The sequence below is a fragment of the Netta rufina genome (genome assembly GCF_964035555.1).
Source record: "Netta rufina genome assembly, chromosome: 9".
In the NCBI taxonomy this organism is placed as follows: Eukaryota; Metazoa; Chordata; class Aves; order Anseriformes; family Anatidae; genus Netta; species Netta rufina.
Genome location: NC_140132.1, coordinates 2,415,760 through 2,428,981, shown reverse-complemented (window position 1 = coordinate 2,428,981; position 13,222 = coordinate 2,415,760). Strand labels below are relative to the sequence as shown.

Sequence of the window (13,222 nt, the reverse complement as noted above, 5' to 3'; positions counted from 1 at the left end):
CAGAAAGGATTTTCAGCCACAATCATAACTGTAATTTGTTGAATCACAGTAGTTGAAAGCACGGTGTTTAAGGCAAGTGTAAGCAACTTAGCAAAAATGGACAATGAAACCTCTATGATAATCACATAATAATTACACATCTGTTTTCTATCCACTGAATTCCCTGTTGTGAATAATTTTATATTAAACATAATTTTATATTAAACATTTTATATTTTATATTAAAAATGATATTAAATTTTAATAGTCATAAAATTATATACCTGAGTAAACATAAAATCTTACAAATATGGACAAAACAGCTAACACTGAGTTTATAAAAAGCCCCATGGGTAGTAACAAGCTAATTAAATAGGTCCTCATACAGTGACACATTAAAAAGGACAGGAAAATAAAGCCTGTCCTTTCATATATTTAAAATAATGCTTCCACACCTAAGGATGCATAATACAAATAATACTCTCTATTTTCTTATGTTGTTCATTAATCTATTTAAATTTATTTTAGTTTTCTAAAAAAATATAATCTATAAAATATATGTAGAGAGCAAAACCATTGCATGTATACAATGCACACTGAATCTTTGCAAATATCAAGAGATTAAACGTAATTATTGAAACTTTTGTAAGGTACTGATGGTTTATGCAAAATCTTTTAATCAACAGCTAAAAACCCTAGTTTTTGTAGTGGATCTCTAAAGCTTTTTAAGAGTGCATAGCTAGGCTACGAATCATTTGGTATAGAAGATGAACAGTTTATCCAGAGAAAACAAAGCCTTTTCTGCAACGCAGCACCAGACTGTAGTTACACTAGCTGAACTGCTTCAGTGGCAGAGGTTTAAAATCTCTGCTTTTATGAAAGTGACACTAAAGTCAACAAGGAGACTTGTCATTGATTTTGCTTTTATGTAAAAGACATCTCTAAAGATGCTTATGCTTTACTATTTTCTTCAAAATAAAAAGCATCAGCTCATTTTAAACATGTTCCTGAGGAGCAAATGAGCCACCATTAACATGGTCTTTTTCTGGTGATTAAAGTGGTAATCTAGATGACTACCTCAAATTAAATTTAACACATGAAAATATTTCTTTTTCACATGAGCTGAGACTGCTGGCCTGCTCATTTTAGCTGATGTTGAACTTAATTTGAGAAGCTGAGGCTTAATTACACATAGACTAATCTAATTTTGATTTACAATGTGTTTTTATCAGGAATCATGATTAAACATAATTGTAAAAGTGAATCTACCCTCTGTAACATGATGCTAGAAGAGGGACACAAACAGATGAGGAATATAATAAATTAAAATGCTACATTATCCACTTCCAAGACTAACTCATCCACCTTTTCTCAAATGTATTAGTACTCAAAAAGTATATTTAGTAACTTCAGTAAAATTCTTGGCAAAGTCAGGTGTACTCAGATGCTAACTGGCAATGTACTTGCCCAATCTTAAGTGCTTTTTTTCAGACTTTGATATGCATGGTGACTATGGCCATAAAACTCTGTAAAGAAAATAGTAATATTGGGTGCATTTGGTAGCAATATGATCAAAGGCAAAACTAATCTCAAATTCTTTGTTTTCACATCTTCGTGTGTGATGATGTGGTGACTGAAGCCCAGTTTTCTCCATGGCCTACTGGAACCTGAAGCTATGCCAGAACATTGATTCAAAAGCTCTGCTAATCTTGTGTAGGCACTGGCACGAAGCAAGTGAGGGCGTTCCTCCAAATGCAAATTCAGTGTCTTGTTTACTCGTATCAGAAATGTGTCTTCTTTCTGGCAGTCATTGTCTTCTCTGTTTATCACTATACACAGAATGATCAGTTTGTAGTAAATAAGAACATTATTGGTAACTGAGCATACATCTTAATACATATAATAAAGTGCAATTACATGGAAAATCCACACATCAGTGAAGTGCGAAACTGCTGGTAGTATGAAAGGCAGTGAGTCCTTATTGGTCTTCTGGCAGATTATGCAATTTATTTAAAAAAATATTTTAAAGATATTTCTCTCAACAAAATACAGTATCTTTTTGAAAACAGTTAAAAATACTTTCTGACTATTTTAACATTTGCATTTTAGAAATTTTCAGTACTACCATTTTTGGTTTTCAGCTGCCAGATTATGCTGGGAAGCTAATGTGTACTCTCACAGTGAGTCCTCACTGGCTGCCTTCTGCTTCTAGCTCTGTGGAGAATGAAATTTGACTGGAGAAACAAGGACAGAAAAGTTGATGAATAAGATATATTTTAGAATACTTTGAAATCCATACTTTATCTGAGCAAAAAGAAAAGAAAAATGAGGCTTGGAAACTGGATAACTAATGATAGCAAGTTTATTTATTTATTTATTTATTTTGTGTGTGTGCTGTTGTTTAGTTGGCCACCTGCTAGCTTTATCAGGGTGATCTACATATATATCTCACACCACTAACAATTGTAGATGAGCAGGCAGTCTGAAAGCCAGTTTGTAATGAACGTATGTCATCATCTCTGACTACAATCTAGTTGGTATTAACTGACATTTTCAGTGGCAGCTTTTAGCAGAAGGATTGAATAGATGTAGAAATGAACTACTGTGCTGCTCTCTAGAGATATGGAATTATATAGGCTTAAATGAGGCACCCTGATGAGGAGTATTCCTGATGAAGAAGCTTGAAATGTAGTGCATTGTATTCTACTTGCTACCTGGCTAAATGGATCAGTGTACAGCAAGGCTGTCAATCAAGAACTTTTATCCATTAAAAATTGGAATACCTTTTTGTATAAAAAGCAAGAAAAAGACAAAAAAGTTATGACTTTCTAACTTTAAAAAAATGATTTCATAAATGGCATAGGGGGATCTGTGTTTCTGTCTTTCAGTGACTAAATACTCTTAGCTTATTAGTGCGTTTTTTTCTAAGTAGCCTCAGAAAGTCAAGTGGAAGTATTTCTAGCTTATGCAAGTCCAAAAATATAGTTTCCAGCTGATATTTTAACAATTCAGTGGATCAGTGGATGATGCTCTGAGAATAGAAGATGGCTCCTTCTCCTGGATTTTATTTATTTAATTAATTAATTAATTAATTCTTCATTGCTAATCAGATTTTAAAATGAATATAACCACTATTTAGAAAGTAAACCTGAATTTAGAAGGTAAAGTCCTTAGATATCAGGCTGGAAAACACATGAAAATGTCTGTGGAATTAAGGTCTCCTAATCTCATGTTTCAAAGGCAAACTGTTCACGTAAGTTAAAAAGAATTGCCAAAGACCATGATCTGAGTATCAGTACTAACACCTTTAAAGTTGGGTATTTATTTCCTGGTAGATGAGCATACTGCTAGATATACTACAAATGCCTCTCAAACAACTCAACATGTAAACACGATATTTCCAAATTGGCATGGAAATGTTGAGACAGGATGAGGGACAACAGATTAAAAGACTGGCTTCTGAGTGACAGGTTTCCAAAAAAGTTAACTAAAATAAGTCCAGAGCACAGCGAATTGCTGAGAGTATGTCCATTTGCTTCAATGGCTTTGAGGAGGCTATCTTGAGTACTAAAATGATGACTTCTTCATGACAGATGTGACTTCTAGTGATAGATGACTGTCTATGTTAGTACTTAAATGTGGACAGGAAAAATACCAAAATAGCACTTACCTGAAAACATCATCATGTGTTGAAAGTTCCTGGGAATCTTTTGTTTTCGAGCCAAATTCAAAAGGAAGGAAAGTGGATATATGTTGCAAGCTCTTGCTATAAAAACTGCCACCTAAAATGTAAGATGTTAAGGAAAATGGTGGAGAAACTACTGAAAGAACAGTCAATTTAAATCCAGTATTTCTTCATAGTTATTTTAAAAGTGTAATTAAAATGAATATGAGATTATCTTCCTTCGTATTTTACATCTTTCTGGTTCCAACCTCATTATAAAACCATACAGTGGCAGAGACTGTCTTCCCCAGACATCCTGTTTTCAGATTGATCATTATATATCCCAATTCAATCACTCTACTTTCACTCATCAAATTTGTATCATATGTGACTTCATCTACAGTCCTTCAGTAAAATGCCCATCATCAATTTCAGGGATGGCATTATCTCCTTCAGCAGCAATTTGCAAAGAATAAATGTGCTTTTGGACATGATTACTTTCTTATTTCCTGAGGATTCATATTGTCTATATCCAGCATTTTTTTTTTGAGATTTTTCAAAAGGGGTTCTTTATTACTGCCCTGTGGAACTATCATGAAAGTAGCTTTAATTAGAAACATAATACTATTTCAGATTGAAAAAAAAAGACAATCGTATATCCTTATACATGCTTTTAGCAGCTGCTGTCCTTCCCTTGTCTTGTGACTCTTAGGGCTCAATTACAGCTGCAAGAGTCTGAGACATGCTGTGGAGTGTAGAACCAATGAAGCACATGAGTGGCAATGTCTGGATGCATCCTATCTATGAGACCAAGAGCCTGCTTAAAGCTCCCACGGACCTGGGAGAAGAAGCGTTAGCAGTGGTTGCTTCACATTACCTGTGCTCACCATACTAGTGCAACTCTGTTGCAGTCTGGTGGTTCTTAGTGTGAGGGAACAAGGGAGAGGGTCCCTACAGTGCTCTGCAACACAGTCTCCCATCTGGGTTGCTGAGTGCTGCTCTCGTGTTCAGCTGTCTCTCTGTGCTGGGACTGCAGGACACAATATTGCACTTGGGTCATTGCAGTGGTGGATTGCAATGGGCTCTCGGGCTCATCTCTGCCATCTAAAGCAACCTTTAGTGAAGGAAACTGGAATGCAGTTCTTATTATTCATTTGGAAATTGCACATATAATTACTGCAAGTAACAGTGTGATTCCAACTTTCAAAGCTTCTGTAGTTCATCAAAAAGTAATGAGCAAAGGACCACTGCTTGATTTTTTTTTTTTGTAGTAATTTGATGAATGAATTGTAAAAATGAATTGTAAAATGAATTTGCTGAGAAACCATGGCAGAACTGAGAACTGAAGACAGACTTTCCTACCCGCCTCTAGGGCACTCATGATGTAAATAATTCCCTGTACACTAGAAATATCAAATTTCAAGAAGGAAATTCCTTCCCTACAATGAAGGAAAGATATGAGCAATGCTAAGCTGTTGGAGTTTTTTCAGGACTTCATATAATTATGTAGTTTTGGGAAGTTCTGCTTATGGCACTCTCTGGAGGCAGCTCTACAGTTTGCGGATCTACACTGGCTTTGTATGAGCAGAAAGATTTTGTGTGCCTGCACTTGTCACACAGATCTGTCCCAATACATTTCCCAATTTCCTACCCCAACTCTAAACCTAATATCAAGCCCAGTGTCAGAAATTCCCCAGCTGGCTTAAAGCCTTCTATCTTTGCCTTATATCTATCTGCAAACCAGAAGCCCTAAGACCACCAACTTACATGCAGTGAGGCAGTTTTTGAGATATGCATAATAAAGTCAATTGCATTTTTTTTTTTAACATCTAAGGAATTAGTAGGTTTGCTATTGACTTATTTATTTATTTATTTATTTATTTATTTATTTATTTTAAATGGAGCATATGTTCTTTATACATACCCAGAAATATAAATATATTAACATATATAAATATATAAACACAAATAAATACTTTAGAGCAAAGGATACAAATGCACCAAAAATAAAAAGAGGATTGAAGATATGATTTTGAAATGTGAATAGTGCAAGTCCCATGTAACAGAAGATGACATTCTCAGCCAAAAAATTCATGAACTCGAACAACTTAAATGAGAGAGAGAAAACAATTATGATTCCTGCCTGTAACTAACTACTCTATCACAATGTTTCCTTGGCATATGGAATGATTTAGATGAATGGAAAAGGAATCCCATTTCAAGGGTAGATTTTAAAACCATTTATTTTATCATATGCTTTAGATAGTCCCAGTAACGTGTTTTTCTCTGATTTGTGTATGAAAACTTGACACAGACAACTGGCAAAATACAGAAACAGCAATTAAGTTATAAAAGCTTCAGTGGAAACTGAGGGGATTTAGCTTTAGTCAGGTTTACACAGGTGAACCTGGGAACTGGCTCAGATCCTGACTACACAAAAGACAGCACAGTACAGTTACAGGGATGGTACAGTAAAGTCAAGAGAGAAAAAAAAATCCTGAGTGCATTTTTAAGAATCTGTGCCTTTAAAATATAACATGATCTTTTTATTATCAAGAATATTATTCCATAGGTGATGATTTTACCACATTATATGTATATCGGTATGAAGTACTCATTTCAAAACAAAGTATTTAAGATATCATTTAGACATATTATAAATAAAGCTAAAATACATTATTATGGTAGGATTTCTTCTGTGAAAAAAACAAGCAAAGCCAAAATACTCATTTGCCTTTAGGGGATGTTCCTGGTTGCATTTCCATCTTATTATATAAAAACTAATATAAAATATAAATTTTCATATTTATCCACATCTGGAAAAAATCAATCATTTCTGCCAAATAACTACAGAGGAGAGAAGATGAGGATTTAGACTTCTGAAATCACTTTTGGGCTCCAAAGATACAGAATCAGGGCTGAAGTTTGTCAATCTGTCTACAGTCATATATCACTCTACCAGGATTGTTACTATGGAGATATTTTCTTCACTTTCAGTGGGCTCATGTACTTTTCTTAATATGTTTGAGCTTCTAAAAATAAATATCCAATAGCAGTTAATAAGATCTAACAAAGAAAAAGTGAGAGCTATCAGAATAATTATTTTAAACAAATTTCAGAGGCAAAAAAAACTAATAGTATATGGGAAGATATTGTAGACCCTGTGGCAGCACCATTAATTATCCCAAATTCATGTTTTGTGGTCCCCATTTTGTACTGCATTGCTGAACAACGTGAAAACAAACACAAGAAATATTTGCAATTTAGTAGACTTCAATTAAATTTAATTTAAATTTAAATTATAAACTAGTTGTTAAAATGTCCCAAATTATGGGTTCTAGTGACCCATAAGAATTATTAAGATATATCTTTGCATTTCCATGTTGGGAGCAAACAGGATCCCATTTCTTTGTGGGCTTGTCACCTTGTGCATTTTTTTCTAATGATGTAAACTTTCAGGACTAATCTTTCAGGAGTGTCATGACAGGATTTGCATATCTATATCTATACATTTGTATATATATACATATAAATCTTTGGAAGGAACTGCTATGATGAGCCATGACTGCATGCTTTATTTGTTGGGATGAGGTAAAGGTACTCTAGAGCTTTCAGTGCTGGGTGATGTTTTGCTCTTCATTTATAAAATCTCATTCAAGACTTAATATAAAGTGAATCTACTGTTAGTAGTTTCAAAAGCTAAAGTTTATTATATTTTCAAATTCTTTGTTGACATGCAGTTTTGGAAGGAAAATAGATTTTGCTGTATCCTTGCTTTTGCTGTACATTCTTCCTCAGTTGTCTTCAACATTAAATTCACGCTCTTAACTCCTGCCTGAAGTGCTTTCATGACATTACTGCTTTCAGACTTCTCACCCCATGTCTCCAAGCAATCTGGTCAAAATGCAGTACTTAGGTATTTCTGTGAATTCATTGTAGAGCAACTTTTATGTTTCCCTATAGCTTCATCTTTTCTGGCTACATGCATATTGTTTCAAACCTTCAGAACTATTTCAATAAGTGATTCCTAAAAATAAAAATCTCTAATTCTTGACTATGTGTTTTCAGTCAACATGAACAGCATATACAGTATATTACTTTCTCTCGCTAGGACACGAGCATTTCCTATGTCACGAGCATAAGACTTTGTTCTCTTAGGCTATATTTTACAGTTTATGTGATGCTTGTTAGCCGCACCATCTATGTAAGATACATGCAAGACTGTAATCCATTGCAGTTCTTGAATCATGTTCCTGGGCATGAACTGGACAAAATTCTGTGCTGCCCCCCAACATGAATTTTAGTCCTGAACCATGCTTTTTATTTATTATTGTTATTATTAATTGTAATTATTAATAATAATAATCTCTAATTTCTTAGTATTTCAATCTTCCAGTATCAGAGCACTGCCTGCTAGTTTACTTTCTTTTTGTAGCAAAAATCCAAGTGCTATTTGAATATATTTGAATAGCTGATTTGGGTTAGACTCTAAAGAAATGAGACTCCTTCCTATCCCAGGCACAGGTATGAGGGATTCGGCTCCTTAGAACAGTAAAATTAGTTCTTTAGCATCATTCATGGTCTTCTGTATTCCCCCTATAGTTTGGTCTCCCTTTTTAAAAGCATGTCACTCATATGATGCATTTATTTGTGAAGTGCAGCCTGTTCAAATTTCCTACCTTATCTTAACAAAAAAAAAACACAACACAACAGAATATTAAAATTATCCTTCAGAACTAGTTATTGGCACAAAAGAAGTGAGATATTTGAGTGTCTTTTCCCGGAACATGACACTTGTAGATATAATGTAAAACTTAAACACAGTCCTCCAGACTTCCCAAGATTTTTTGTTCCTTCACTTTTATTCCTGTATTCAGCAGAGTGTTTCTTCAAATTCTGCTTTTTGTTCGATAGCAATTGTGGTGGTTTAACAGCTGATGGGCAGCTCAGCTCCACCATGCTGTTCTCTCACTCCTCTCCTCAGAAGGACAGAGGGATGAAAATATGATGAGAAAAATGAAAGCTTGTTGTTTGAGATAAGGAACAGTTTAGTTAAAGGAAAGTAAATAAATTAAGCAAAGGCTACTGTCGTGGTTTAACCCGGCTGGCAGCTAAACACCACACAGCCGTTCGCTCACCCTCCCCCCTCCCTCTCTGGGACGGGGGAGAGAAATGGAAAGTGAAGCCCATGAGTTGAGATAAAGACAGTTTAATAAGACAGGAAAATAATAATAATAATAATAATAACAACAATAATAATAATAATAACAACAACAACAACAATAATTATAATAATAATAATAATACAATGGTGATAATAGTACTACTACTAATAATATGTACAAACAAGTGATGCACAATGCAATTGCTCACCACCCGCTGACCGATGCCCAGCCTAACCCCGAGCCGTCCGGCCCCCTCCCCCTGGCTAGCCACCCCTATATATTGTTTAGCCTGACGTCAGATGGTATGGAATACCCCTTTGGCTAGTTTGGGTCACCTGTCCTGGGTCTGTCCCCTCCCAGCTCTTACTGCACCCCCAGCCTGCCTGTTGGCAGGACAGAGCAAAAGGCTGAGATGTCCTTGGCTTGGTATAAGCACTGCTCTGCAACAATTAAAACATCGGGGTGTTATCAGCACTCTTCTCATCCCGAGCCAAAACACAGCATTCCACCAGCTACTAGGAAGAAAATTCTGTTCTAACTGAAACCAGGACAGCTACTCAGAAGCAAAAGGAGAAAACAATTATTCACTACTTCCCATCAGCAAGAGATGTTCAGCCATGTCTTGAGAAACAAGGCCTCAGTATGGATAATGATTGCTTGGGAAGACCAGTGCTTTCATAACAAGAGCTCCCCCCAGCTTCTTCCCCGTCCCCAGCTTTTACTGCTCCATGTGACAACATTTGGTTTGGAATCTCCCTTTGGTAGGTTTAGCTCAGCTGTCCTGGTGAGGTTTCCTCCCCAACTCTTGCCCACCACCAGCCTATGTGCTGTGGGGGTTTGGAGAGCTGGCCTTGGTGCTCTGCCAGCACTGCTCAGCGCTTGCCAAAGCACTGCTGGGACAGCAGGGCTGCTCTGGCTACTGGTGCACAGCACAGCCCTGTATGGGCTGCTGTGGGGAAAGTCAACTCCACCCCAGCCAGACCCAGCACAGCAATACAGGGCTTATGGAGATACTTTGTTAAGCATTTAACTGACACTGCTGTGTAACATAAATCCCACCAGAACAATGCAATTTATTCTAAAGAGATCTGAGAGCCTCTTTAAGAAACAGCTGCCATAGAAGCACATTCCCAAACTCTCGTGTCTTTCACATTAATGTTTCTGTTGAGGTTGGACTAAGTGATCTTGGAGGTCTCTTCCAACCTAGCTGATTCTGTGATATTTTAAAGATGAGATATCAAGACCTTTTGATAAGAAGTCAAAGAATAGGACGATTAAGTTTTCTTGTGGAGGTCACAATTTCCTGGGACACCCAGGATTTTCCAGGATTGCTTTTTTTTTTTTTTTTTTGGGCAGCCATAAGCAACGTCCATACTACGGTCCATAGTCTGCTTAAATGGTACTCAAAAATTTCCCTTATGTTGAATTCCTTAGAAGTATTTTGTTCATAACCATAAATTCTCTTTCTTTGCCTCCCACACAGGCCACTAACCTATTTCTACTTTAAATGAAATAGACATTAAAATGCTCATATGCTGCCATTAGTTTCCCTAAGGCTACCAGAAAATTATACTAGAAACCATTTTAATATACACATAGTAATAAGACATTTTTTCTGTATAAAACTATAAGAACCCTAATTTTTAATGTGCCATTTCTACCTCTCCACATAGTCTATAAATCTGCTTATAGTTCTAAAGTAAGAGATGTAATAAATCACTAATGTAAGTTTGAAGTAATGTCAACATGTCTAAAGGTAGAGTATTAATTACAAAAATATAAGTGCAACCTGAGCGCTTGGTTTAGGTTTTAGCTCAGTGAATTACTGACACTGCTATTTACTATTTGCTTTGGTTTGTTTATTTTCTCCATAAGAGTGGCTATTACAAAAGACTGATGTTAAAAATACCTATTAAGTTCAACAATATTTATGCATTTAAAACCTCACTGTTCTCCAGATATACCGATTTTGTTGTTGTTTTTGTTATTATTTTATTATTATTTTTCTCAGCCATTGTAAGAGCTCAGAGGGATGTGCAAAGAATCAGTTTCAGGTTGGGACGTTCTTCTGGGAAGCGTCACCTGGAATTCTCACTAGTAGAGAAAGGAATGAATGCAAATAATGTACACCTTAAGCATTGCTGTAACCACTAAGTTTCTTCTGATGTTTTACTCTAAGTCATGTGAGCCATTTTATATAATGTAAAAGCTGTATTAGTTCTAACTTTTGAGTGAGGTAAGAGAAGCACCTTCTTTTTTCTTCTCCTTCCTTCATTCCTTCCCTCTATCTCTGCAGTTAAGTTCAGGCCAAATAGGGAAACTACACCAAAATAGGTTTTGCAAGTTGATCCACTTTATAGAACTACTTAAATTTTCACTGAACGTTAGAGAGATTATCTAGGTAAGTAATTAGCGCACCTGGAAGATGGGACACACTAAGTTTCCATTTCTGCTGCACTAAAAATAGAAAAGGACAAAATGAACATATTCTAGACCATAGTCCGCTTATGGTTGGGGATATGGAAAATGAAATATTTATTAAATCCTAATATTTTAAACAGCATTCTTTCACCTCAGGGGAATAATGTTAGTATGAGAGTGTTGGGTAAAAGCTGAATTAGATCATCAAGAATTTATTTGCTGGAAAACTCAGTGAATTTTACTCACTAATGGGAATATTACATTCCTCCATTTAATTTAATACCCTTTGAAGGAATGTCATCCACCTCTTGCAGGTACTTTCAAGCCTCTAGTTGTATTGATTTATCTAGCAACATGGAGGAATGCCACCTGTCTAGGGGTATATCATCTTACAGTGATATATTCTTGTGTGACATCAAAACAATTGATGAAAAAAAAAAAGAGTTGCAATAGTCCAACAGCAGCTGGGAAGCTAGGATGTGAAATTGATTATACTTTCTAAGAGAGATTTGGAGGTAACAGAGCTCTTAAAATCCCAAACAGTCGATGTTAAGTGATGGTTATGAAATGTATGATATTTGAATAATGCTATTTAATTAGAACACGGCTACAAAATATGTTCCATGAAGTCAAGGATATTGATAAATCAATAGTTGATGAAAGTTCCTTTTCCCTAACTATTTTGAATTAAAATGTAGTGGGAATTCAGACTATCATATTTTTATAAGATTGTAGAAGCTTTTATTATAGTCTAATTTCTTTATTTAATCTTTCTGTTTTGATTAAAAGTTTTAAAATCTGAAAGTTTGTTTTGAAGCTCTTGCCTGAAATCCTTTATACAGCTGTAATGAATCTTCACAGCATAGTGATATAGTGCTCATTTCTAGAATAAGTCTTAGATGCAGCAAAATCTTAGAAAAAGACTTTGATCTTAGCAAAATCTAAGACTTAGAGAAGTCTTATAATCAGCAAAAGTAACTCATTCATTATAGACTATAAACTGTATATAGTAATAATTTTGATATCCAAGAATATATGACTGTAAACTTACAAACACACCAACAGAAGCAAATTCTTACAGGATCTTTTTTTATGTCCTGGTGCAAAGTTCTGGTCTTTTTTGTCAGTAGGCTTTGCTAATGAATTCAATAAATTTAACCCTAAGAGATTTATGGAAGGCACACAATAACTTTCTATTTCTCTCTAGAGCTGAGAGGTTAAAAAGATTCTTAAGGGCTGAGGAAGAAGTGGGAAACCAAAAGGAAGAAGAAATAAAGAAAGCATCAGAACCAAGGGAGAGGAAAGGCCAACAATGATTTGCATTTACACATTATGATTAATCTTTGTGGCATAATCTACACATCACCACTAAAGTTCAGCATGGGAGAAGCTGGATAAATTACTGGCACAGGACACATGTTAGCTTCTGACTATCAACAGTAAAGTAAAAATATTGGTCCCAGACATTAAAACAAATCCTTTCCATTATTAAAAATGTCATAGGTCTGGAATATCTTTGCTGAACAAAAGAAGTTTAAACCAAAAATATTGAAATTTAAGCAGATGAATTCAAATATTTTTCTTGCTCTTACTATGAGTAATGAAAACAAGAGTGAGAATGATTTAAGAATTAAAAACTTCAGAACGTCTAAAAAGGTTTGACCTCAGGGTGAATGGAAGCGCAGGTTGGTTTGTATTTACAATGAATCTGCCAACATCATTAACTACTTGATTCAAATCAGCCCTCAGAAAGAACTTTGTTATTCCCTTTTATCAATTAATTGGCAAATAAGAAAGACTGTTCAAAATCTAAAACTCAATATACTCATTTCTTATATGTGTTGGGCACGGAAAGCAGTAGAAACTTTGCTATGCACTTGTGATAGTATAACCAGATTCAGAGCCTCCTGAGAATTTATATGCTGACTTCAATAGGCTTTGGATCTAGCTGTAGAAAAATTGATTATTCTATCATTACTCTTGTAATTAAGTT

At 35.2% G+C, this 13,222-nt stretch overlaps 1 protein-coding gene across 1 annotated transcript in view; it reads right to left on the bottom strand.

Moving 5' to 3' along the window:
- Window positions 1–13,222, bottom strand: part of SLC9A9 (solute carrier family 9 member A9) — a gene marked incomplete at both ends in the record, with an annotated part of 211,898 nt that overhangs the window by 91,002 nt on the left and 107,674 nt on the right. Inside the window, 2 exons of the mRNA XM_084292307.1 lie at window positions 3,650–3,761; window positions 5,637–5,750. Coding sequence (XP_084148433.1) covers window positions 3,650–3,761; window positions 5,637–5,750 — 226 coding nt within the window. The remainder of the gene's footprint in view (window positions 1–3,649; window positions 3,762–5,636; window positions 5,751–13,222) is intronic.